At 56.1% G+C, this 26,941-nt stretch overlaps 1 protein-coding gene and 1 pseudogene across 1 annotated transcript in view; one reads left to right on the top strand and one right to left on the bottom strand.

Annotated features, from left to right (window-relative positions):
- Positions 1 to 15,665, top strand: part of LOC136315071 (keratin, type I cytoskeletal 18-like) — a 35,554-nt pseudogene extending 19,889 nt beyond the window's left edge.
- Positions 12,924 to 26,941, bottom strand: part of PLXNA1 (plexin A1) — a 56,597-nt gene continuing 42,579 nt past the window's right edge. The window contains exons 24-32 of the mRNA XM_066247223.1: positions 22,043 to 22,189; positions 21,786 to 21,945; positions 20,850 to 20,953; positions 20,432 to 20,528; positions 19,923 to 20,113; positions 19,626 to 19,795; positions 18,204 to 18,416; positions 17,976 to 18,126; positions 12,924 to 16,201 (exon numbers count right to left, since the gene is read on the bottom strand). Of these exons, the coding sequence (XP_066103320.1) occupies positions 16,106 to 16,201; positions 17,976 to 18,126; positions 18,204 to 18,416; positions 19,626 to 19,795; positions 19,923 to 20,113; positions 20,432 to 20,528; positions 20,850 to 20,953; positions 21,786 to 21,945; positions 22,043 to 22,189 (1,329 nt within the window). The 3' untranslated portion in view covers positions 12,924 to 16,105. The remainder of the gene's footprint in view (positions 16,202 to 17,975; positions 18,127 to 18,203; positions 18,417 to 19,625; positions 19,796 to 19,922; positions 20,114 to 20,431; positions 20,529 to 20,849; positions 20,954 to 21,785; positions 21,946 to 22,042; positions 22,190 to 26,941) is intronic.

Genomic DNA, 26,941 nt, shown 5'->3' on the forward strand with positions numbered 1-26,941 from the left:
TCCTCTTTAATGCTGAATAATACTCCTCCTTAATGCTGAATAATACTCCTCTTTAATGCTGAATAATACTCCTCTTTAATGCTGAATAATATTCCTCTTTAATGCTGAATAATACTGCTCTTTAATGCTGAATAATACTCCTCTTTAATGCTGAATAATATTCCTCTTTAATGCTGAATAATACTCCTCTTTAATGCTGAATAATATTCCATTGTATAGATAGCCCTCATTTTGTTTATCCATTCATCTGTCAATGGACACTTGGGTTGTATCCACCTTTCAGCTAATGTAGATAATGCTGCTATGATCACACAGGTACAAATATCTCTTCAAGACTCTTTTTTTTTTAAGCAAGAGAGAGATAGACAGATAGGGACAGACAGGAAAGGAAAGACATGAGAAGCATCAGTACTTCATTGTGGCACCTTAGTTGTTCATTGATTGCTTTCTCAAGACCCTGCTTTCAACTTTTTGAGTATACCTACAAGTAGAATTGCTGCATGGTAATTCTATTTTTATAAATTTTTTTTTATTTTTTTAAATTTTTTATTTATTCATTTTAGAGAGGAGAGGGGGAGACAGAGAGAGAGAGAGAGAGAGAGGAGAGACAGAGAGAGAGAAGGGGGAAGAGCTGGAAGCATCAACTCCCATATGTGCCTTGACTGGGCAAGCTCAGGGTTTCGAACCAGTGACCTCAGCATTTCCAGGTCAACGCTTTATCCACTGCGCCACCACAGGTCAGGCCAGTAATTCTATTTTTAATTTTTCGAGGAACCTCCCTACCATTGTTCATAGTGGCTGAACCATTTTACATTCCCACCAAAAGTGCCCATGGATTTCAATTTTTCCACATCTTCACCAACACTTGTAAACTTAAGCTCTGTATGTGGTATTCAGGACCCTTCAGGACCCTGCCTCAACCCAACCCAGTGGGTCTGTGGGTGGATTATTAGGAGGCTGGAGAGAAAGGAGAAGTGGATTGCCAGTGGAAGTCAGTGGATGGCAATGTACAGTGGAGGGTCAGTGCTGGACATGGTCCTTCCACACCTCCTGGCAGGTGGACCAGGGCCCAGGCCTGTCTGCTCTTGAATGTGCATCGTGTTCTGCCAGGGAACAAGCAGACCTTGGAGAAGGCTTCCGTTCCCCGACTCCCAGCACGAGCACTTCCTGCCTTGGCTCTGTGGCTGCTCCTGTCTGCTTTATAAGCCAGACCGCCCGCAGCTGGTTGTGGACTCACAGCATGACCGGCCACCATCAGGCCTCCCTGTGTGTAAGCAATTAAGACTATGTCTGTCCCATCTGGTCCTCTTTGTGGTGGTCTGTTTGGAACATCTGTGAGACAGGTAGACAGACCTAATCTCAAACTCCTGTCGTACAATTGGTGTAGTCGGCAGGATATTCCAGAAAACCCTCAGGTTGAACTGACCACAGGCAGCATGCCTACTGGGGAGTTGCTGGAAAAAACCCCAGAAATGTTACCAGAGGTAATCCTAGATACGTCATTGGGGGTAATTCCAGAGGAGTCGCTGAGAGAAATCCTGGGGTAACTGGCCGATTGTGTGTGGCATGACATTGCTGCATTCACCAATGGTGGACTCTTGGGGTCCACCAAGGGACTGGGGAGATGCCCCTGAGAGTCCCGTGAGTGTACTAGCCACGTTGAAGGTGGTGGGGGACCACTGGAGACCTGGGCTGAAGAGAATTTAAGAGAAACTACAGGAGCGCTTGTTTGGCCCCTACTAGGAGCCTATGCACAGTGACGCAGAAGTGGTGAGCTGCAGAAACGAAAGTGTGGCATTTAGATGAAGAATTCAAACTAGGAAGAGACACGGGACTGTTGCAGGCTGACAATAAGGAAGCCCTGGGAATGCATGAGGAGTCATTTAAAAGTTTTAGAGCTTCTTCCTGGGCGTCCGTCCGGGAGCTGCTGCAGTCCAGGGAATGATAGGGGTGTTAGCACTGCTCTGAACCTTGTGCAGCCTGCAGGAGTAGGAGGGGCTAACAGCACAACCTTGAAGTGAAGGGAAATAGCACTTTTAGACTCAAGCCCAAATAACCTGTGCCTGATATCTCCACTCTCTTCGCTCCAGCCTTCTTGGAAAGTTGGTCAAGAACCAATGAAATCTTGCCTTCTTTTCAGTACTGTTTATATGCATGGTGAAAAAATAAAATTATCCCCAAAGTCTTCAGATTAGATAGTCTGGGAAAGCATTTGATATTACAACTGGTTTAAGTTTAATTAATTAATATCTTTTAAAGTCATTAACAGAAAATATGTGTTTTGTTTTGCCTGGGTTTACAAAAGTTCCTGTTATCTCTGTTACGTCTTTTAAGAATTATGAGTGTGTTTGCCAATGAAAAGGTCTGTTTCTAAGAGTTATAAAATATGTCCATTAAAGTATTCATCTAAAAGAATACTAATTACTGACTTTTGATTATCACTGAAACTTAAAGTTTTCTGAGAATTAAGAGTTCTAATTCTCTAATAAAAAAGAAATCATATGGTTTGAATAGTGAAATATAAGATATAAAAAACACATTTTTTAAAGACAAGAATTTAAAATGCGTTGTTTTAAAATAGTTATTTCTGAATGAGTTAAAGAAGGGATTAGGAAAGTGCTAGAAGGTTTGTGCAGAAGGAAGAAAGACAAAAAAATTAAGGAGTTTAAAAGAATGAGAAAGGAATTTAAAGGAGCTGGGCAATCGTCGAAGTGGCAAAAGCCGCTGATGAACCAGTGCACCTCGCCAGCCTTCCCTGGGACTCAGTGCTGAGCGACGGAAGTAACTAAGATTTGTCCGCGCTCCTGATGCAAGGGAAGTTTGGGATTAATTAAGCCTATTGAATATGCTTGAAATTACATGGGAAGATTTTCAAAACTTAATATTAATAAATGAATATATTCTGTTTGTGTACGTACATTATTATTAAAGTAGATATTTTGGAGATGATGTGAAAATCTCCAGAGGCGACAAGGTTTTTCAATGCTTTAATTTTTAATTCTAACTGTTCTCTTAAGTGTTGTTAAAAGAAACAAACTCCTTTGCCAATTGCATTATCATCAGGTCTAGAAAGTGTCATTTTAAGTTTTCTTTTAGCATTTAGAGGCATGCTATCTACAAGCAGCCTACTACCACTGGCCCAGATGTGCAGCTGTTTGTGGTGACTACCCCCTCCGCTCCCCCTCCCTCCCTGATTTGAAAGATTTCTTAGTGCAACTACCTGTGGCTCCATTGGAGGGTGACCTGCGGGAGGATCTTGTCTCTCCCGTGGTGTGGGGGTGAGGTACCCAACAGCAGGGAACACTGGGGGACTGGAGGCCTCACGTAGGACTCACCATCTACTGGTCTCCACACAATGTACATAGGGGTTTGGCTCTAGTAGACACGGGGGGCCAAATGTCACCCTGGCTGCAGTAGCTGAAGAAATCGCAAGAATTCCTTGGGCTTTCAGGTTACTGGAGGGTCTTTATTTCCCATTTAGCTGAGTTGTAAGCCCTTTTGTGGAAAGGGCTTGCCTGGGATTGGACAGAGCACCATAAAGCAGCTTTTCAGGCTACTCAGCGGACTGTAGTCCAGGTCTTGGCACTAGTAGACCAAGGACAGCCGTATGAACTAGATGTTCATGTAACACCTAAGGGGGATGGTGGGGGCTTGCGGCAAACGGCAACCTTGACTAAATGGAGTGCATGTGGGCGGCGGTGGAGTGAGCCGGCAACCAGCCCCCTGAGCAAGGAGTTGCAAGCAGTGCTGGGTCCAGTGACTTAACAGATACAGAACAGATGAGGCCCAAGCCTAAGGCTGTGAAACCTTCCCCGATCCGGGAAGGAAAGTCTCCCTATCTCGGGGCGGGGGGGTACACCAATAGCCCCCATTGAGTAGTACCATAGTGACGTGTAGCCACATACCAGCCAGCGACTGAGAACACTGGGATGGAGGGACGTGAAGGGCAAAGCAGCCAACGGGCTGAGCGGCAGGCAGTGTGGACTGTCACACCCCAGGAACCCGGGCCCCTTGCAGTCTGCACCAAGGGCAAAGCAGCCAACGGGCTGAATGGCAGGCAGTGTGGACTGTCACACCCCAGGAACCCGGGCCCCTAGCGGTCTGCACCAAGGGCAGAGCAGCCAACGGGCTGAGTGGCAGGCAGTGTGGACTGTCACACCCCAGGAACCTGGGCCCCTAGCGGTCTGCACCAAGGGCAGAGCAGCCAACGGGCTGAGTGGCAGGCAGTGTGGACTGTCACACCCCAGGAACCCGGACCCCTAGCGGTCTGCACCAACGGCTGAGCAGTGTACAGGGGACTGACTCTGGGGCTCCCTGCGTGGGAGTGAGCCAGCTGGACCATCTACATCAGAAGTCCTTTTGGGGTCAGGATATGTGGGCTAATCTTTGGCGTGTATGCCAGAGCAAGATTGTCATGGTGTCCCACGTCAGGGGACACCAGCTTCTGAACAGCCCAGGCAATGTGAGGCTGACACCTTGGCACAGATCTGGTGGTTGGAAAGTGCCCTGGCTGTTGACACCGCGGAGTGGCTGCACCGGGAGTCGCATCATACCGGTCAGCGCACCATGTGGGAGCCTGAAGGTCTGGGTTCGCCCATGTCATAGGTGCGTGTCAGCAGTGCCCTGTGTGTACTGACAGATACCTTGCCGCCCTCCTGCAGGAGGGTGGAAAGAGCGATGAGGGGGGACACCCTTGACCCACTGCAGGTGGACTACATTGGACCCTGCCGTGAGGGGTCCAGGTGCGCACTCACCCGTACTGAAATGACGACAGGATTTCTGTAAGCATACCCAAGTGGAAAGGCCAAAGACAACCATCTGGGGGCTGCAAAGCTCCGTGCCTCTGGTGGCACCCCCGAAGTGATTGAAAGTGTCTAGGGCACCCATTTCGCCAGATACCAGGTCCAGGACCGGGCAGAGAACCGGCACTTTGATTGGCAATTCTGTCAACCCCATAACCCTGCTGGAGCTTGTCACGCAGAACAATGTAACAGACTGCTGGAACAAGCTCTGAAGATCAGCTCTGACTCATATTAAAGATAGACGACCTGCTTGGTGAGTTGTCTCAGGGTACTGAATGAGTGGCAGTGAGGTGGACAAGCCACCCCAATGGTGTTGTTGACCTGGCCCTGGTCAGCGCCAGTGAGCATCAAGCTGTAGTCCATGCTGGACCTGAGGCTTGGGCAGGGCCAACAGAATCCTGTGCTCCTGCTGACCCCTCAGGATGTGCCCCGAGCATGGTCAACTCTGATTTGGGATTGAACAGTGCTGATTAGCCCCCAAGTGGGGCTGCATCCTTTCCCTGTGGGGGGAGAGTCTGGCCCAGAATCTGCTCATGCGGCCTAAGTCTCAGATAGTTGGCCACTGCCAGAAGCCTGGTAGTCACACCATTCCCAAGGGACATACGTTGCCTCAGTGCTGGGCAAACCAATGTGTTTCAAGTGTGAAACAAGTGAGTTAGGTTTGCTCGCTTGAATGTTGCATTGGTGCGGGGCAGCATCTGTGTGTATAGTCTATGTTAGGCTGCAGGTGCTTGCCCTCAGGGCGGCAGATGGCAAATTGCAGACTGCCTTCCTGCTTGGGAGGGGCCCCTGTTTGCTGGAAAAGGGTTGTTTTTCCCCAGCCCGTTTTGCAGGGGAGTCCGGAGGGTGAGTCCGGAGAATGAGTCAGAGTTGTGGAACTGGAGACCCAGTTGTGGCTTGGGAGCCCTGATATCCCTTCGGCCTGTTTGACTAGGAAGTGCTGAGACTGGTGGAGCCTGAGATGGGAGAGAGGGAAGCGGTCTTCCCTGCCTGTTTGCTCGTCTGCTGTTATGAGACTTCAATAAACAGAATGGCCCACCATTTTCTGACTTCACAGTTCCTTTACCATCCTCCCGAATCCAGTGGGAGCCTTCATGGCCACAGCCATGGCCACTGGCCCTACACTCACTCTAGCAGCTTAGGGACCCACCTCTAACCTATCCCCCTCTGGTACGGAGGGGCACAACCTTGGGCGTGGGACGGGAAGCCAGGACACACTCCCGAGTATGACCTGCATACAAGTAACTGCATTTCACCGGACGTCAGGGACTGGCCGTTGTCATTACCTTTGTCTCACCTGTCTTATCCCTAGGGTAAGTATGAGTAACTCCTGTCTGCAGTGGGCGGGACACCTTGCTGACTGACATCCAGGATCGCAGGGCATTTTGGGTGTGCTCGAGTTTCCCACCTCAGCGGCAGACGGCTTATCGGGCTCATACATCCGGCCAACTGAACAGAACGGACCTGGCTCCAGAGGTGGGGCCACGCTGGCCTTCCTGTCCACACCAGCAGAGAGCAGGTGTTCTGCCTCATCTGGCAGGGCATCCAGTGGGTCAGAAACCAGACTCAAGCAGGGCCTTGACCACCTCTCAGCCATGAGGTTTGGACTGGACTAACCTGGCTGGCTGCTGTGCACATGATGTATGTGCCCTGGCCCCACAATGCATGAAAAGAACCAATTGGACTGGTAATGAAACCCACCCTGTGGGGGCTGCCACAGGGTTACAGTACATGCTCTTAAGCATGATAAGTATCTGTCCTTCCTTGCTAGCGTTTGCTTGTATCTGTGGTATTTGGATTCAATGTATCATTGTTTAGCCCACACAGGCTCTTTATCAGAAGAAATACATATAGATTGTGCGGTGGAAGAGCCATGCTGGGGTGGAGTGGAGGGTCAATGCTGGACATGGTCCTTCCATACCTCCTGGCAGATGGACCAGGGCCCAGGCCCGTCTGCTCTTGAATGTGCATCGTGTTCTGCCAGGGAACAAGCAGGCCTTGGAGAAGGCTTCCATTCCCCGACTCCCAGCACGAGCACTTCCTGCCTTGGCTCTGTGGCTGCTCCCATCTAACTGCTTTATAAGCCAGACTGCCCATGGCCAGTTGTGGACCCACAGCCTGACCCGGCACCATTGGACCTCCCATATGTAAGTAATAAAGGCTACGGCCGCTCCACCTGGTTCTCCTTGTGGTGGTTTTATTTCAGAACAGCTGTGAGACAGGTAGACTTACCTGGTCTCGAATTCCTGCATTACATATGGTGTCAGCGGGCTATACTGGTGTGTGGGCAGGATGAGAGGACAGCGGTGGATGGGTGCTTGGGTGTGTGGGTGAGTTGGGCGGCGGGTTGGTGGGTGAGAGTTGATGAGGTGAAGGAGAAACAATACTAGTTGGTTTGGAGTAGGTCACCCCACACACATTGCACGCCCAGGAGGTCCCCACTCCAGTCCTCTTGTGAAAAATTTTTCCAGGTTAGAAATCAGAATGCACCAACATTCAAACTCTCCATGAGGTCCATCACCCTCATGGCCCAACACGTGGCCCTGCCCCTCCCATGTCGTTCCCTGGCTTGCCCCACCTATCACCTGGCCGGGATCACTGGTACTGTGGGCAGCCTCAGGCCACACCTCCCCTCAGCAGAGGTCACACAAGCAGCAAAAGCTTGGTGGTAATCAGGATTGAGGCATTTCCAGTGTTTAAAGCAAGCAGTCAGCAATTAATTACAACCCTCAGAAAGAGACTGAGTAATCAGAGAAATGCTCCGGGGAACCTCTGACAACTGATCCGTCCCCTCAGGCATCCTGGGTACAGACACAGGCAAAATTTACAGACTGCAGGAGACTCCCCAGTTCCATACAATGTGTAACCAGGCATCCCCAAACTATGGCCAGTGGGCTGCATGCGGCCCCCTGAGGCCATTTATCCAGCCCCCAGCCACACTTCCGGAAGGGGACCTCTTTTGTTGATGGTCAGTGAAAGGAGCACTGTATGTGGCGGCCCTCCAACGGTCTGAGGGAGAGTGAACTGGCCCCCTGTGTAAAAAGTTTGGGACGCCTGGTATAAACCAACGAGGAGCAAATGGGCTGACCTCTCTTCCCACCTGGCCAGAATAATTTATTCAAATAGAGACATGAGACCTAAAATTGGTGCATGACATCCCTCCCAGACATGTGCTGACCAAAGGCACTCTCTTTGCAGCATGGTTACCCAGCTGGTAACCCTAGAGCTGCTGGCAGCCATCATTCGCCCTCATCTGGGAAGAGCCTGCCTGAAAATGAAGCCCATACAGAGGACAGAGAAGGAGGATGACTTCTCATGATCTCATGGAGCCCTGGATCCAGCCATGCCTGAAGCCAGTATACCCTTGGACTTTTCTATTACCTGAGTCACCAGTTCCTTGCATTGCTAAAGCCAGTTTAAGCTAAAATGGGCACCGAGCAAGGCACCCAGCTTAGATATTTCTTCAGTGGTTATCAACTGGATGCAGCAATGGTGCTGCAAAGTCGATTTCTCAAAGTACATCAGACCCCAAGTGGGCCAGTGGACAACCTGGGTTTAATCAACAGCTCTGGTGGATCTTTCCTCTTTGTCCACACGTCCTCTCCTGTACTGACAACGCTACCAGTGTACAGTGTGTCCGTAAAGTCATGGTGCGCTTTTGACCGGTCACAGGAGAGCAACAAAAGATGATAGAAATGTGAAATCTGCACCAAATAAAAGGAAAACCCTCCCAGTTTCATACCTAGTCAGTGCAGTTCGATGTGGGCTCACGCACAGATTTTCTAGGGCTCCTTAGTTAGCTATCCCGTATAGCCTCTACAGACTAGTCACTTACTGATGGCCTACCAGAACGGGGTTTCTCCACCAAACTGCCGGTTTCCTTCAACTGCTTATCCCACCAAGTAATGTTATTCCTATGTGGTGGCGCTTCGTTATAAACTCGCTGATATTAACGTTGCATTTTGGTCACGGATTCAAATATAGTGAGCCACAGAACACACTGAACTTTCCTCTGTACCGTCCACATCTCGACTGGCATGGCCGTGGGCTGCTCCACTGTATACACGGTGTTACGTCATCATCTGCGCATGCGCACATGCTGCCACATCACCCTATAGAAACTGGGAGGCTTTTCCTTTTATTTGGTGCAGATTTCACATTTCTTTCGTCTTTTGTTGCTTTCCTGTGACCAGTCAGAAGTGCACCATGACTTTACGGACACACTGTATATCAGTCAGTATCGTCTGAGTTGTGCTGTGGAAACAACTCCTCACAGCTGAGCTTTGTTCTGTGTTCATGCCATGCGCCCAACGCAGGCTGGCTGGAGGCTCTGCTCTGCAAGACCCTCACTCTAGGAGGACTAGACGCCCAGCCCAGATGTGACCCAAGCCACTACCATTGACAATCCATGATCGATGGGAACAAGTCACACAGCCCCATTTTAGAAAGCCCACATGTTCTCACGAGCAACACCATCTGACAGGCCGTTGGGTCTCCAGGAAAGCCCCAAAGGAGTGCGCTGGAGCCAAGACTGCTGGGGGACGTCTGCAGGAGCCTCCCAAGTAGTCTCTGGCCTCCTCCGTTCTCTAGCTCTTTAGTCCCATGGCCCCCAAATGCAAATCAGGGCTCACCCTCTTTGCTTCCCAAGGAGCTCACAACAGCCTGCCTGCTCCTCTCCAAGCCTGGGGCCCCGAGGATGTAGACCACTGCCCTCCTCCTCCTCCTCCTCCTCCTCCTCCTCCTCCTCCTCCTCCCCCTCCCCTCCTCCTCCTCCCCCTCCTCCCCCCCCCTCCTCCTCCTCCTCACACTGCCCACCCTGCCTCCTCCTCCTCCTCCTCACACTGCCCACCCTGCCTCCTCCTCCTCCTCCTCACACTGCCCACCCTGCCTCCTCCTCCTCCTCCTCACACTGCCCACCCTGCCTCCTCCTCCTCCTCCTCACACTGCCCACCCTGCCTCCTCCTCCTCCCCCCCCTCCTCCTCCTCCTCCTCACACTGCCCACCCTGCCTCCTCTCAATGACAGAAGCAGGTCTGGTTCCTCCCTGACTTAGGGGACGCTCTTCCTCTGACATCATCATGGCAGTTCCCACTTGCCCCACAGGCCTCCACCCTACCCCTCCTCAGGTGGCTGTCGCTGTCCACATGGCTGCGGTCACATGCCATCGTTTCCTTCACTCACATGCCCCAGATGCAGTTACCTTGGTGTTCATTCAGCCTGGCCTAGTCTTTTATCCCTAATCGGAGTCCATGTGCCGTCTGCCATCCCATCACCAGGACTTAGCACAACACTGGGCACAAAGGGGCTCAGCTGAACATGCTAGATGACAGAATAGCTTCCCTCTCTGCCGCCCAGACACTCCCATCCACATGCCCTGCTTGGAGCAGCCAGACAGCCCCGGTATTAACAGCTGATGGTTTTAATCCCTCGACGAGCCGCTGGGTCGGCAATCAGAAGGCGCCTGCCTCCTCCCCACACTGGGCCAGCTGCATAATTACACTTGATCACTGCACGGTGTGCTGATTGCCGCTCAGAGAGGTGCACCGGCTCTCTGGCTGGTGGGGCTGGAGCCCTGGGAAGCCCAACGAGGGTAATTGAGGCAAGGCTGATTGCACCAGAAAGCTGGAGGGGGCCATGAGAACAGGCCACGTCACACCCCAGACTGGACCACGTTTGCTAAATTTGTTTCCGCTGCCATTTCATGGTGATTACACTGATTTCTTTCTAGTAATTGAGCCTGGCACCGGGCGTGACGCCTGCAGCCCCAGTTGTCAGAAGTGGCCCGTTTTGGAGCAGGGGGTATTATGATTGATGGCCTGCTGTCAAAGCTCTCAGAATGGAGAGACCCTGCAGGAAGGCAGGCCCTGGCACTACCAGGGTTCTCGGGGAAACTCTCTCCTTATTGGCTGTAGCCTGCTTTCAGTCTGCCTGTCCCTTACCCCTGTGCAGTCCTGAGCAACACCTGGGTGCCCTGCAGCAGCTTGTGTTGGGCACACTAACCCCTGCCTCACAAAGGCGCGGCAAGGCCAAGCCTGGACAGTGGCTGCACTGCCCGTGGGCCACCAGCCTGTCATCACTGCCAGGGGAGCCTGAACATCGGGTACAAAGCAGATCCAGATATGCCCTCTGGGGACATGCCACACAGGGTCACCCAGACAAAACCATCACATCTGACCCCCACGCCCACCCTCTGGGGTAGGAAGAGCCATCCCTGTTGGGCCATGGAGGAAACGGGCCTGGAGCCAACAAAGACGGCTCCAACACCTGCTCCATCAGAAAAGTTTGTCAACATCTTCATGGAACACAACGGGGAATCTGCTGGAAAGGCCGTTTCCCAAACCGGGGGTCTCGGCTGCAAGGCTCCCAGCCGAGTGCTCCCGGCTGAGAATATACAGTCCCAGCCCCTTGCTGGTCAAGGTGGGATCCCAGGACTATGGCCTCCAGTCACCAGAGCTTCTAGGCCACAGGAGTCAGGGACCCTCGCACCTGGGTCTGCTGTAGCACAGCCTGCATTTTAACAAGGTCCCCAGGAAACCATTACTCTGAGCCAGGGGCCCACAGCCCAGCTGCACTTAAGAAGCCCCTGGGGCGCCTCTGAGAAGCACACGATCAGGGCCTCAGGGACAGCCAGCTGCCAAGATGCTCAGGCCCTGGTGTTTTCAGGCTCAGCAGCCAGTTACCAAGTATCTCCAAGGCCCTGGGCCTCCCTCTGCGGCTCCAGCACACACAGCAGGGCAGCCCCGGCCTGGCAGCAAACCTCTGGGCTGCTGAAACGCTGGAGACCGAGAGTCAGCACCCGCGTCAGTCTGGGGCACAGCGCTGTGGGCTAGGCTGAGCACCACCAGCATCCACGGCCTGGCCTCCCTGGGGGCCAGAGCACCAGCACACACCGCAGGGCAGCCCCGACCTGGCAGCAAACCTTTGGGCTGCTGAAACACTGGAGACCGAGAGTCAGCACCCGCGTCAGTCTGGGGCACAGCGCTGTGGGCCATGCTGAGCACCACCACACCCACGGCCTGGCCTCCCTGCGGCTCCAGCACACACCGCAGGGCAGCCCCGACCTGGCAGCAAACCTCTGGGCTGCTGAAACACTGGAGACCGAGAGTCAGCACCCGCGTCAGTCTGGGGCACAGCGCTGTGGGCCATGCTGAGCACCACCACACCCACGGCCCGGCCTCCCTCTGAGGCTCCAGCACACACAGCAGGGCAGCCCTGGCCTGGCAGCAAATCTCTGGGCTGCTGAAACGATGGAGACCGAGAAGCAGCACCCGCGTCCGTCTGGGGCACAGCGCTGTGGGCCATGCTGAGCACCACCACACCCACGGCCCGGCCTCCCTCCGTGGGCCATGCTGAGCACCACCACACCCACGGCCCGGCCTCCCTCCGTGGGCCATGCTGAGCACCACCACACCCACGGCCCGGCCTCCCTCCGTGGGCCATGCTGAGCACCACCACACCCACGGCCCGGCCTCCCTCCGTGGGCCATGCTGAGCACCACCACACCCACGGCCCGGCCTCCCTCCGTGGGCCATGCTGAGCACCACCACACCCACGGCCCGGCCTCCCTCCGTGGGCCATGCTGAGCACCACCACACCCACGGCCCGGCCTCCCTCTGTGGGCCATGCTGAGCACCACCAGCACCCACGGCCCGGCCTCCCTCTGTGGGCCATGCTGAGCACCACCAGCACCCACGGCCCGGCCTCCCTCTGTGGGCCATGCTGAGCACCACCACACCCACGGCCCGGCCTCCCTCTGTGGGCCATGCTGAGCACCACCAGCACCCACGGCCCGGCCTCCCTCTGTGGGCCATGCTGAGCACCACCACACCCACGGCCTGGCCTCCCCGGGGGCCATGCTGAGCACCACCACACCCACGGCCCGGCCTCCCTCTGTGGACCATGCTGAGCACCACCACACCCACGGCCTGGCCTCCCTCTGTGGGCCATGCTGAGCACCACCAGCACCCACGGCCCGGCCTCCTCGGGGGCCGGAGCACCAGCGCTGACGGAGGGTGCTGTGCCCAGCGTGGGCTGTGCCTGCAGTCTGTGGCCAGGCGTTCCCCCCACCCCTCCCAGCAACACCGCGCCAGACCCGTCCTAACAGAAGCCCAGAGCCATGAGCTTTAGCAAAAATGTTTAATCTCTCCTTAATGTGTGTATTTACAAGTACTAAATCTGAAGACCAGTAAAATAGGAAATGGTTGTATATTTACACTCTCAGCGGGCTGAGCACCCCCAGCCACACTGCTCTCAGGAGAGGCAGTGGCAAGGAGTAGCTCATTACAGCCTAGCGATTGCTTTTCTTTTGGGTGGGGGCCCTGCGGCATTAAAGGACAGCTAATTGTGGGCTTCATCTTAAAAATATCTCTCTGTAAATATATTTATTCTAGCTTGTGTAGCACCAACATGAGCCGTCATCAGAACTGGGAGAGAAACCAGGGCAGAGGCTCTCGGCAAGGTCAGACCAGGGAGGGCAGGAACGACATTTGGGGCCCTCCACCTCGGGGTGACCCCAGCTGCTCCACCCTGGGTCAGGGAGCGCAGGGAAGCTCGAGGTATATCGAGACACCCAGTGCCCAGACCAAGGCCTGAGCAGTCCCCAGAGCTCTGTGACAAGTGTGGAAGGTAGGTAGGAGGGGGTGGCCCAAGGCAGGACAGGCCATAGCAGCAGTGCCTGGGGCAGAAAGAGTGTCCCTGCACAGCACCTCACACTGTGGCCGACTCCCGGGGTCTGGGACTGCCGAGGGAGGGGCCTTCGGGACAGTCCTCCCCATCACCACAGCAGAGGAGTCCATCCCCGGGCTCAGGACAGGGCCCCGCAGTGCACAGGACAGTGCCAGGGCTCGAGGGCAGGGGCCCCGCAGGACGATACTCAGGAGGTGAGGGCGGGGTGCCTGGGTGCTACAGAGCGGGGAGGGCTGTGAGAACCGGTGACAAGAGCTCAGAGCCTAACTTCACGCCCTGGCAGGGAGGTGAGGGGCCTGCGGCACTGGGCAGGTGGCAGGCTTAGAATCAACTTGATCAGCTCACATGTAAACAGATATTGCTAAAGTGCTTGCGCCAGACGAGTGTGCGCTGTTAGGTGGGCCACCCTTCCCGACCCTCACCAGGAGCAGCCTCTCGAGGTAAGTGGGGGACAGCTCTCTGCAGGCTGGGCGGCCTCAGAAAGGAGGGCAGAGAAGAGGGGAAGGAGCCCCAAACCCCGTGCAGAACTGGAAGAACACGGCTTCAATTAGAAGCCAGCATCCAGGGAAGACTTTGGAGGGAAGTTGAGGCCCACCCCAGGCACTGCCGGGGGCATCAGGTGGGAGGCCAGGGTGCACTCAGGGACCGGGATCTAGGCCAAAGCCGTGGCGGCCAGTAAGACAGCTTGATCTCTAGAGTGACCGGCCGCAGCCCTGGCCCCCGCCAGCCCAGGGACGAGCCGCACAGGTTGCACGAGGGTCAGGGGGGCTGCCCGAGCTCCAGCCAGTCACCCACAGGAGCAGCAGGAGGGGCAGGGGGACCCCACTCCCCCCAGTTCCCGGAGCTTCCCGTCAGTTCCCAGATCCTACGCTGCTTCCTCGCGTGAGGGCACAGCCCTTCACCGGGTCTCCCCCGGTGTGCAGCCTGGGTCACGCGGCTTAGGAGAGGGGACCTCAAGGTAGCGCTGGCCACAGTTAGCTGTCCCTTAAAGTCTGTGGGGATCTTTAGTACCGTCAAAAAGGTGAACTTGAAGAGGGAGGCCACTTGTGTGCTTTCACAAGTGACTGATTAATTAAAAACATTAAAAAAGTGTCTAACGACCTCTAGTATTCAACACTTGCAGTTTAAAAAGATCAAGTCAGACTAACGCTAGCACAGTCATGCAGGAGTCAGCCCCTCGCCCTGGAGCTGGTGGGGGTGGGGTGGGGGTGCCGAGGGAAGGTCTCTGCTCTTTATATCAAAACAGAAAACAGGACGGACCGCAGGTCGAGGGGCGGAGGCCTCAAGTGTTCTGCTCAGGGAAACTGGCCACTTGCTTCACGACCTCTTGGTATTGCTTTCCCACCGCCTTAATTTTCTTATTCTAAATTGTAAAACTTCTCCTCCTCCAGTCAACTGTACAGGACCCCACTGGGGCTGGAGACCGAGGCCAGAGCCACACACACACATATATACATATACATATATATAATAATGTACAGACTTTGTTTTAGTTAAAAAATTTGTTCTCTCTTGCTCACTGAGGACAGGGTGGACAGTCAACCACCAGGCCCTCTGGTCACTGTCCTGCTCCCAGCCAGGTCACACAGATGACCCCAGGGGCCCTGCCATGGTCCTGGCTGCCCAAGCAGAATGCAGCAGAGTTTGTTTCCCCCAAAAACAAAAACCAGTCCCCAGATGTCCCTTTGCAAACGCGTGAGGGGCCAGCACGCTGCTGCGCAGTCACAGGGCAGTGCTGGGTGGTGCTGTGCAGAGCAGGGGACGGAGATAGGGGAAGGGCGTGGCCCGGCTGTGCTGGGAGCTGGTCCAGGACGGTGCAGTGGAGGAATAAATAACAGAAATGTGCACTTGTGCCTGGAGCCAGGCCAAGTGGCTCCCAGAGGCAAGTCCTGAGGACACAAAGGGAGTGGCCAAGTCCCCCTGGAAGTCACTCGGGAGCTTGTGAGCACTGCCCCCTGCAGCACCTCCACAGGAGGGCTGGGGCCTCTCTCGGGACAGGGCCAGGCGAGGTGCTCCTGCCTCCGCCGCAGAGCACGCGGTGAATCGGAGGACGGTGGTGTGGTGCAGCGGCGACGAGGGGCTGGCAGGCGGTGGCAGCAGCCCAGATCGACTTCAGCTCACCTTGGTCAAGCCTGGTGTTCGGCCTCCACAAGCCCGCCAGACAGGCCTCAGCCCTTAGACGCTGCCAGGGAAGCTGGGAAAGCCGACCCTCTCCCAGACCCTGGTCCTGGCCCTTCTTGGCCTTGCCGAGCTGGCCTCAAGGAGACAACCAGACTAGCATCCCCCTCCCGGGGGCTCGGCCTTGCTCCCCAGGTCTTCAGCAGTCACCTGAGCCTCCCGAGAAGGCCTCCAGCCGCCCCTCGGCTCCCCCTGCCCCGTGGCCAGCAGCTCTGGGCACGGAGAGTGCTGCAGGCACCATCTCACCCACACCAGTAAGAACCAGGACGCCCCTGCTGGGGTTCAGGGAGAGCTGGGAGGATGGCGGCCTGCACGCCCGCCCGAAGCACACAGGCACTCCGCACGCACGGGAGAAGGCTGCCTCCGGGGACCTCCCAGCTTTGGAGGCCACCCCTGCAGGCCCTCTCACTGATCTCCCACTGGGAAGTGGCGGCCGGCGGCTCAGCTGCTCAGGGCCATCGTGTCCACCACCTGCTCCAGCTTGCTGCGCAGCCGCTGCCGGCGAGCCTGCTCGTCCTTCTCCAGGGCCGTCAGGATCTGCAGGGGAAAGCAGGGGGATCAGCAGGCCTGGCTGGGAATGCTGCTCATGTGGGACCACTACACAGAAGCCTGGAGGATCACAGACATCAGCAAGTGACATGGCTGGGGCTGGCCAAGGCTCTGGAGCAAACACCTAAATCCGGCCCTTCTATTCTGAGCTGAGGGACCTGGGTTTTGAGCCTGGACCTCCAGGACCCCAGGATGCAGACGAGTTTTCCTTCCCTCTGGCCACTATGCTTATCCTCAGCACCCCAAACATCAGTCCCAAACAGGGCTCTGGTCACAGCTAACCCCTCATGTCGCCGTGGAGTTGTCCGTGCCCAGCCGCCCAGGGCACAGACGTGCCACCACCCCGTGGAAGCCCCTCTGCGCTGCAGCTCAGCCCGCTGACTCTAGCCCCCAGGAAGCAGGTGCACCTGAGCTCACATCCTTGGTTCCTGCTGGGGCGTCAGCCCTCTAGGAAGCGGCCATGCCACCCTCTTCCTTCCACCCACTGCCCCAGTTTCTCTGTGTCCCTTTACAGTGAACCTGAGAGAGCCCTCGGTCCCCTCCAACCTTCCCTGACGAGCCCAAGGACGGCGGGCTGCAATCCCGAATGCCCAGGCGGTGTGCCCGGTCACCTGGGATTTGCTGCTTGTCCTTCTCGGTCCCAAGACATCTGCCCAACCTCGCTCTGGACACCCAGTTCCTGCCACTTCTGAGTCTTGGCCTGTCCCCTTCCTGCTCTGAATTTGTCTCCAGGGCCGTCTCCTCAGTTTCAGCTGAGAGTCCTTCTGCTCACGACTGACCCACACACCCTTCCCCTGCAGCCTGCGTCTCTCCTGAGTCCCAGCTCCAATCCCCTGAAACTTAAATAAAAGTCCAAGGCAGACATCTTACACTTCCCCACCTCTGCAACTCACTCCGCCTTAAGTCTGGAGTTACACCCCAGAGCCAGTCTGCCCAGCAAGTCCTGGCCACTCCCACTCACAGCCCAGCCCTCAGGTAGGCCCCGCCTCCCTCTCCCCCTGGCCACTGGACATCAGATCATGCTCTCTCTAAACCCTGATGGCCCGTCTCACTTTGGGGAAAGCCCAAGTCTCCGAGGCCTGCATACCCAGGGCCAGGCCCCTCACCTGGGCCTGGCCTCCCTGTCTTCCCCTCCTCCCGACATGGCTCTGATTCAGCCGCACAGCCTCCAGAGCCCCACAGCCGGGCCCACCTGCCTCAGGGCCTTGGCAGTGGCTGGACCCATCCTGCCTTTCCGGCCCTGTGTGCCCGTCCAGCTCAGTCCACGAGTCAGTCCTCTCCCCTCATCTCAGGGAGCCCCTGCTCTGTACAGCCTACGGCAGGGAGCCATGCTGAAGTCTCATACCGGGTCAGCAGAAAAGATACTAGAGGAGAAAGGCCTGGAGCCTGGTCCTAGAGATGCCCTCCCAGGCCACCCACCTCGTCACGGCCCTCAGAGACACTCACTCACTATCCACGCTCTTCACCTTAGGGAGCCACTGCAATCTGCCCCCTGTGCCCGCACTGCCAGAAGTGTGCTCCCTGACCTGCTGTAGCCCAGCCTGACCATGGCCTGGAATCCCTGCCCCAGCAAGGGAGTGGCCAGTGGGCGAGCAGAGTAGAAACGGCAGGCACCTGGTCAGCCCAGAGGCCCAAGCAGAAGGTGGGACTGGGGGTGGTTGGCAGAGGAGTCCAGAGGGAGCCCCGCTTGGCAAGGCCCAGGGAAGCCCAGCAGGCTGGTGCGAAGCCGGGGGCTCTGCGCAAGGCCCGTGCTCTCGCTCACCTCGTCCCTGTACTTGTTGATGTAGGAATAGATCTCGTGCAAGGCGCTCATGCTGTTGAACTGGCTCAGGTGCAGCCGCGACTGCTCGGCCAAGTACGCACTCATGTCCTGGTCACTGATGGCAGGCATCTTGGCAATGTCAGCATAGTACCTGCAGGCAAACGACAGGCCGGCTTTGAGCTGGTGCCAGCGCTGGGCCCATCTCCACCCACTCCACACGTGCTTCACCTCTCCACCCAGCTCTTATAGTTGGGGATGTCCTTGGCGTAGAGCAGTTTGTTGGAAGGCGAGTCCTTGCCCAGCTTGTGCTCGGATGTGGAGCAGGAGTCCATGAAGGTCTGGGCCACCACTGATAGGCAGGCGTCCGTGATGCTGCTCTTATGGATGTCGAATACAAACTGTGGGTTCTTGATCACATTCACCCAGAAGCGCAGGGGCAGACTGCAGGCAGGCGGGCCAGGTACCTGGTCAGACGGGACCTTGGCACCCTTTCCTGCCTGGCTCTGACTTCACAGTGGCCGTGCATTTCCATGCAGATGGAGAAAATGAGGCCCAAAGTGGGGCAAGGACTCTCGGGAAGGGAAGGCTGACTCCTGCCACCCTGCTCCTGGAGGGCAGTCCTTCCACATGGGCACATGCTCTCACAGCACCTGCACACATCACAACCCTGCTCTGCCAGGCCGGGCACCAGGGGACACGTCCCCACAGATACTTGACCTTTGTGCCCATGTGCGCAAAATGCCACCTCTAAGATAGCCATCAAGTGGGCTACCCAACAGCCTCAAGTTACACGTGGCAAATTCAGATTCTCTGTTGCAGTAGTCACGTGCCAAACACTCAGCCACACATGGCTGACAGCCACCACTCTCTAGACAACACAGATCTAGAAGATTCTGTCGCTGCAGAGAATTCTGGATGGTGCTGACCTAGACGAAGCTGCCTTCCCTAGGAACCCCTTCAGGGCCCACAGGCAAGCGGGGGGCCTCGGGCTGTGTCCGGGTTCGGAAAGTGGCAGCACGTAGAGGCCAGCGTGCTGGGGGGGCTGAGACAACCAGGGTGTCAGGGGGGAAGAGGCCAGAGACACAGGAGCTTCTCTGAGGATGGGCCAAATGCTGCAGGGCACAAGGCTGGGCTCAGGGACACGAGGCCAGACTGGGTAGTAGCTAGCTGCTGGGTCGGGTGCTGGCTATCTGGGGGCAGCTGAGAGTCCCAAGTGCTTCCTGTCACTGCCACGGCCATCCTCACCACTGCCAACTGCCGGCACGGGCCTGGCCCACATCCCTGTTTCTTACACAGAGCCCACACTCACAGCCATGTATGCCCAGGGATGCACACAGCACATGCAGGTGAACACAGACATGCATACACATGCATACACACGGCTCCCACACTAAAGCTTCTCCTCCGAGTTGGAGCAGAGGTCATGTCCTAACACAGAAAACGGGGGGCAGAGGACAAGATGGGTGATTCAGGAAGGCCCCATGAAAAGGGGCTGATCACAGCAGGGAGCAGCAAACCCAGGCTGGCGTTTCCCTCCCCCGTCAGAACAGCGCCCCAGAGGACGGGCTCCTGCAGCAGCCGGCCCCCACCTCACCTGGCTGTGCCCTGGTGCCCCACCCGGCCCGCTGCCAAGCCCCGCCCCAAAGGTACCAGTTGCTCTTCCAGGTGTGGCGCACATCTGAGTCGTGTATCTGGTGCTGGTCAGCCTGCTCGTCCAGGAAGTCGAACATGTACTTGATGGCCAGTGGCAGGGCTGAGCCCCGGTGTGCTGTGCTAAAGATGGTTTCAAACAGGTCATCCACAAACTTCTGCAGCGTGCCCTGTAGGTAGATGAAGGCCCAGAGTTCCAGGGCACCACCGGAAGCCTCTCGTCCTCCTGGTGGCCAGGACAGCTGGCGGTGCTGCCCCATGTCCCCATGTCCCCACCTCCAGCCCATCCAGGCCTACCTTGGTGGCCAGCAACCGCGTCAGGTAGATCTCTGAAACCATCTTGCTGCCACGGTCACCTTCCCGCTGGTCCAGGTGGTCATGGTTCTTCACCAGGTGCCACAGCTTGGTGCCACTCTCCAGATCAGGCGTGATCATGGGCGTGCGCGAGCGCAGGCTGTCGGGGCTGCTGGCTGTGCGCAGCATGCTCTCTGCGGGCAGCGGACGGTCAGTGGGCAGCCCTCTGCAGCCAGCACCCACCCTGCCCTGGCTCGGCCTATTTCCACCTCTGGAAGCTGGGGTCCTCGGCCCGCCTCCCTGGGTAGTCGGGGACAGGTGATATGCTGTGTGTGGGTGTGTGCTGTTGGGGAAAGGTGCAGCCTCCGGACTGAGGAAAAGCCAAGTGTCTCAGTGACAGGCCATCATGGGGTTCCTTCCAGCCTCTGCATGGCTCTTCTTTAGAGGAACCCAGGGGAGGCACCCTATCCCGGCCAGTGAGCCCTGTCCACTGGCCCCACCTGACTCCTCACCATATCTGCTGAGGGACTTGGTGAAGGTGGACGAGTTAGAGATGTTGTAGGCAGATGTCTGCTTCGGCACCAGTGCCACTGAAGACCCATCTGTCACCTGTGGGCAGAGGGCCGGGAGACTCATGACTCACCACTGGGAGCCACCGTGACACCGCCAGCCCTTCCCGGGGCTGTGCCTGGAGGCCAGTAACTTCCCCACCACTCCGAGCCTCAGTTTCCCCACTGGTGCAACTCCAGGGCTTTTTGAACCAGAGGGGCCCAGTGTTGCATCTGGGAAGGTCGTTCATACCCGTCCTCCTTTCTGCCCAACATTCCTCGCCCACCCACAGCCAGGGGCCTGGACACCAGCTTCCCCGCTGCCCCGAAGCCCTGAGGGGAGGGGCTGGGCACGGCCAGGGGAGGGAGGGTCCAGGGTCACCTGATAGTGAGCCAGAGTATTCAGCCTCTTCCAGTCATTGTCAATCTTGGTGGTGACATCCTCATCCTGCAAGATGATCCGCGCCATGCGGCCCTGGCGCCACTCTGAAGGAGAGAGACACAGAGGTGGGGCCACAGGCAGGGGCCTCTGCTGCCCCTTTTCTGGTCTGGCCTCTCAGCCGAGGAACAGAGTGTCCTCGGGGCACTCAGTGTAGGGCCTTGAACAGCAGAATGACAAAGGGACAGGCTTCCCGCTCCCTCCCTCCCTCTGAGCAGCCCCACCTGGGCTCAGAGCAGGGGGCACACACGCCCACCGTTCACCATGCAGCTGCAGCTGTCCCACCCCAGGCAGCCTGTCCTCCACGTGACTCCCTGCCTCTGAGCTCCAGGAAGCTCTTCCAAATCCTCAGCCTGGCGTCTGAGTCCTTAACGGTGGCCTCCTCACCTCTCCAGGCACACCTGCCAGGGGACTTCCCACCCAGCCCCAGCCCTGCCCTCCTCTGGATCAGCGGGCACCACCACATGCCCAGCTCATGAGCTACCGCTCCATGCCCCCAGCTCCGGGGGCCCACCTTCCCCTGACTTTCCCTAGTCGGGGTAGCCCTCTGAGTGTGCTCTCCTTGATCCCATCCTGCACATAACCTGCCCCAACCCTGGCCCGCCCACATCCAGAGCCCAGCCGGCTTACACCCCTTCCCTCAAGCCCTCCTCAGCACTCCTCCCATCCCCAGGGCCGCCAGCACCTTCTCCCAACACCCAGTGCCTGGCCGGGAACAAGATGCTCTGCTTGGACTCCTCCAGCTGAGCCTGTTACCGAAGGCACCCAGACAGCCCCCGACACTGCCCTCTCCTTGGGCTGCACGCCTTGGCAGGCCCATGGCCCAGAACCCAGCGCAGCCACACTACCAAACAGTGTGAGAGCCCCTCCGTTACTCACCCAGGTCCATGTCCCCCGCCTTGGGTCGCTGGGAGTAGGGCACGCCCTTGTACACAGCATCCAGCAGCTTCTCCTTGACCTGTGTCACTGTGTCGCAGTTCAGTCCCTTCACCGGCACCTCGGGTGCGTTCTCGTTCTCAGGGTTCACACAGTTCAGGGTCTGGGGGCAAGGAGGGGTGCAGCATCAGCACCAACCTCGCAAGAGCAGATGGAAGAGTGCAGGGAGGGGCAGGGCAGGACCCTGGGCCTGCGCTCACCAGCATCTTGTAGTCAATCTGCTGCCGGATAAGCTTGTCCTCACTCAGGGAGTAGCGGGCCTCCCCCGTGATGGCGTCAATGGGGCCCTTCTCCATCTGCTGCTTGATGGCGCAGTACAGCATGAACAGCGGCTCCCCCGCACACTCCTGCAGCAGCAGCAAGCGCGCCTGCCGTCAGGCTGCCGCTGGGACCCGGGGTCTCCCACCCGAGCCCACTCGCTCCCCCGCGCACTCCTGCAGCAGCAGCAAGCACGCCTGCCGTCAGGCTGCTGCAGGGACCCGGGGTCTCCCACCCGAGCCCACTCGCTCCCCCGCGCACTCCTGCGGCAGCAGCAAGCGCGCCTGCCGTCAGGCTGCCGCAGGGACCCGGGGTCTCCCACCCGAGCCCACTCGCTCCCCCGCGCACTCCTGCGGCAGCAGCAAGCGCGCCTGCCGTCAGGCTGCCGCAGGGACCCGGGGTCTCCCACCCGAGCCCACTCGCTCCCCCGCGCACTCCTGCGGCAGCTGCAAGCGCGCCTGCCGTCAGGCTGCCGCCGGGACTCAGGGTCTCCCACCCGAGCCCACTCGCTCCCACGCTCCCAGTGCTTCTGCACCACTCCCACGAGAGGGAAGGAGCAGCATGTCCCAAGTCTTTTAAGAAGGCAAGTAGAACCCGCGTCCCAGAGCCCGACTGTGCAAGAGAGAAAGTTAAACAACAGACCCTATGAACGTCCACGTGGAAATCCCAAGGTGACCTAGCAAGGAGTTTCAGGAGTCTATCCGAGAGCATGACACGGCCGCGCGGGCTTAGCCAGGGAAGACTGAAGCCGGGACATCTCCCTGCTTGGGTCTCAGCAGCCCCCCTGCCCCAGCCCCCAGCTGATGCCCTGGCACCCCACTTACTGGAGCTCGAGATGCCAACACTGCTCTTCCAACAACCCAGTGTCTCACCTCAGGGCTGTGACACATGTTGTCCCCACAGCCAGAAATCTCTCTCGGGTATTTACTGGTCTTTCTGAACTCCACCCGATTTCCTTCCTCACAAAGGCTCTCCCGAGCACCAGACCAGAGCTACTGCCCTCCCACCGCCAGGCTACCACATCCTTGGGTTCTGCTGTCCTCTTAGATGCCGCCTCCCAGCTGGAGTGGGAGCTGCCTGAGAGCCAGGGCCCCACCGGCTCTCCCGCATCATATCCCGCAGCCCAGCAGGGGGCCTGCGCACGCACCAGGCTCCAACACTGCCGGACAGCAGAAGCCAGGAGGGAAAAGAGGATGAGGCTCACGACCTTACAGCAAAGTGGAGTAAGCCAACATCAGAGCTCACCCGTCCTGTCTGCCCCGGGATGCCCCACCTGCAGGTGCCATAGCTCAAGGAGCCAGACTTATAGTGTCTCCTGTACAGGTGAGACTGCACCTGAGTGTGGGCACAGGCTCCTCGGCCTGTGTCATCTTGGCCACTTGATGGAGTTCAGGAGTGTGCCTCAGGAAGGCAGAATACTAGCCTCCTTCCACCTCTTTCGTCACACCAACAGCAGCTGTCCCATTACCATGGGCTCTGGGCACCTTGTTAGCATCTGCAATAATTAAAGGAACAGCGCAAGCCTCTCCAACAACATGTCTGTCTCTGAAACTGTGATTTGCAAACTTGACTGGGTAGAAGGAAGAACGGGTGTACATCAGGATGCAGGGTCATCAGTCGCTGCCCTTCCTCCTGCAGCCGACCTGAAGAGAGAAGCTGGGGGCAGGCCAGAGGCTCGCCCGAGGGCGTTCCTGCTTGCGCCTTGCAACAGGGAAGGGAATACCCGAGTCGGAAGGGTTATTGGCCCAGTTACACAGTGAAGAAGGAGAAGCCAGGAGTCTAACCCAGATCCATCTACCTCTACAGCACCTAGTCCTTAAATGCCAAGTGTCCTCCCAGAAAACACAGGTTGCAAGCTGTTTATTTTTGGCCCAGCCGGCAGGCCCCACAGTGCGGGCTCGAACGACTCTTGCAAGACCTACATAGACGGGGCGAAGCAGCGATGAAGGAGCAAGAGGCCAGGCCCAGGAAGGCCCCGAACCCAAGGGCCTCGCTCACTCCCCCCCTCTCAGGGCCTCAGTTTCCTGTACAGTGACGGAAAGAAGGTACCCTCAGATGCCTACCAGCCCAGCTCTGGACAAGCGGAAACTGTCAATGAAATCTTCAAGTGAAAAGATAACACAAATACAGGCCATTCCATAAATGATGTTAGGACTGTGCTTCTCCTCTTCTGGGGGGGGGGGGGGGAGGGGCTGGAGTCCTGTGAAACTCCTGCTTGCACTGTACACAGATAAAAATAATTTCTATGCACAACACAGGAGGTGTAAACAGTGGAAAGTCTGTATTAAAAAAAACACCTCTATAAACTACTGAAAGAACCCTAAAAAAGCAGGTAAAGGATGAAAAAAGACATTCAAAGAAAAATAAAAGTGGCTGATCAAACAAAAAGATACCCAACTTGTTTTTTAAAAAGGCAATTAAAGCAAAAAACTGGCAAATTTTCAGGCTGGCAAAGATGAACAAAGCTGGTAAAGCAAGTGTTAGCCAAGGCCTGGGTAAAATTCCCAAACACTGAATCGGTGCCACCTTTTCTTGCAAGACAACTTGGCAGCATACATTCCAGTAGGAAAGGAGCACATCTGATGGCCTGCAATCCCTGCTCTGGAGATGCACGTGAGCATTAGCATGGCAGGCAGCCCACTGGACCAGCACACTGGCGGCGGTGCTGGTGGTGAGCGGAAAAATCCAAGCTCTCCTAACACCTATCAGCAGCCCGACAGTTAAAATGTGCAACACCCACACCATGGAGCACCATGCAGCTGTGAACAAGAATGAGAAAATCACCTACACCCAGACCTGCAAAGACGGCCCAACACCCCTCTGCCCGAGGCGGAGGGAGCATCGTGCAGTGTACAATGAATGGTACTGAAGTGGAAAAACCCTACAATGAAGAAAAGGTGCAGTACTAGGATTTCTTCTTAATATCAAAAGCATACTCTATTTATAGATACTTGCCAGCCATCAAAACACTGGTGGTCGTTACCTCCAGAATCGGGGGGGGGGGGGGGGGCTCAGGCCTTTACACTCATTCCTGCACAATTTACGTATGCTAAAATGAGCGTGGGTTACTTTCCCAATTAGAGTTTTTGTCTGTTTGTTTTTAAAGACAGCAAAGAATAAAGGGGACCTGGGCTGTCTAAAAACAATTTGTGGCTCACTACAAAGAAATGAGCTATTGAGCCACGAAAATACAGGGAAGAACTTGAAATGCACATTATTAAGCGAAAGAAAACAGTCTGAAAGGCTACCTATCGCACGACACTCTGGAAGAGGCAAACTGTGGAGGCAGCGAAGTAGCAGTGGCTGCGGGAAAACAGGGGCGACACAGGGACCTTTAAGGGAGTGAAATGACTCTCTTAACACTGTGACGGTGGACATCTGTCACTAACGTTTGTCCAAACCCACAAAACGTATAGCTCCAGAGGGAACCCTCACGGGCACTGTGATGTTACCCCAGCACAGGTCCCTGACTGTCGCCAACGCACGCGCTGGTGGAGGACCTACGGTGAAGAAGCTGTGAGAGGCACGAGACACACGGACACCCCGGCAACTTCGGCTCGGTTTTGCTCTGAAACTAAAACTGCTCCAAAATATGAAGTCTATCAAATCAAACCATGGGCCAATGGATAAAAAAGTTGTATTATGAGGGGTTTTTTTTTGTATCTATATAATATGGTATATGTTAACTAAACATTTTTGTGGTAATTATTTCATAACATATGTAAATAGAACCATCGTGGTACATACCTTAAATTTACAAATGTCAATTATCTTTTTATTATTTATTTACTTATTTCTTTTTCTTTTTCCAAGTAAGTGAAGGGGATATAGAGACAGACTCCTGCATGTGCCCTGACCAGAATCTATCCAGCAACCTCCATCTTGGGCCAATGCTCTGCCCATCTGGGCCCATGCTCCCAATCGAGCTATTTTTAGCACCTGAGACGGAGGCTCCATGGAGCCACCCTCAGTGCCCGGGGCTGACGTGCTCGAACTAATCGAGCCATGGCTGAGGGAGGGGAAGAGAGAGAGAGAGAGAGAGAGAGAGAGAGAGAGAATGGTGGGAGAGGGGTGGAGAAGCAGATTGCTTCTTCTGTGTGCGCTGACCAGGAATCATATCTAGGACATCTACATGGTGGACCAATGTTCTACCACTGAGCAAACCAGCCAGGGCTATAATTATTTATTTATTTGTATTTTTCTGCAGTGAGAAGCAGGTAGGCAGTCAGACAGACTACCGCATGTGCCTGACCGGGATCCACCCAGCATGCCCACTAGGGGGTGATGCTCTGCCCATCTGGAGCATTGCTCCATTGCAACCAGAGGCATTCTGGTGCCTGAGGTGAAGGCCATGGAGTCATCCTCAGCTCCCAGGCCAACTTTGCTCCAATGGAGCCTTGGCTGCAGGAGGGGAAGAGAGATATAGAGAAAGGAGAGGAAGAAGGGTGAAGAAGCAGATGGGCACTCTCCTGTGTGCCCTGGGCAGGAATATAATTATTTCTTAATAAAACTGAAAAAAAAAATATACAGTGCAATCGTCCCTCAGTACCAGTCATGGTTCCAGGACTGGGCTGATGCTCAAGTCCCTAATATAAAGTCACACAGTGTCTGCATATAACCTACAGACATTGCTCATTTGCTTTAAATCATCATAGGTTACTTCTAACACATAATACAATTTAAATACTATGTAAATACCCTGGCTGGTCGGTTAAGTGGTAGAGCATTAGCCTGGTTTCAATTCCCAGTCAGGGCACACAGGAGAAGTGACCATCTGCTCCTCCGCCCTCCCCATCCCCTTCTCTCCCTCTCTCTCTCTTTTCCCCTCCCACAGCCATGGC

This window comes from Saccopteryx bilineata, chromosome 11, assembly GCF_036850765.1.
Source record: "Saccopteryx bilineata isolate mSacBil1 chromosome 11, mSacBil1_pri_phased_curated, whole genome shotgun sequence".
NCBI classification, from domain to species: domain Eukaryota; kingdom Metazoa; phylum Chordata; class Mammalia; order Chiroptera; family Emballonuridae; genus Saccopteryx; species Saccopteryx bilineata.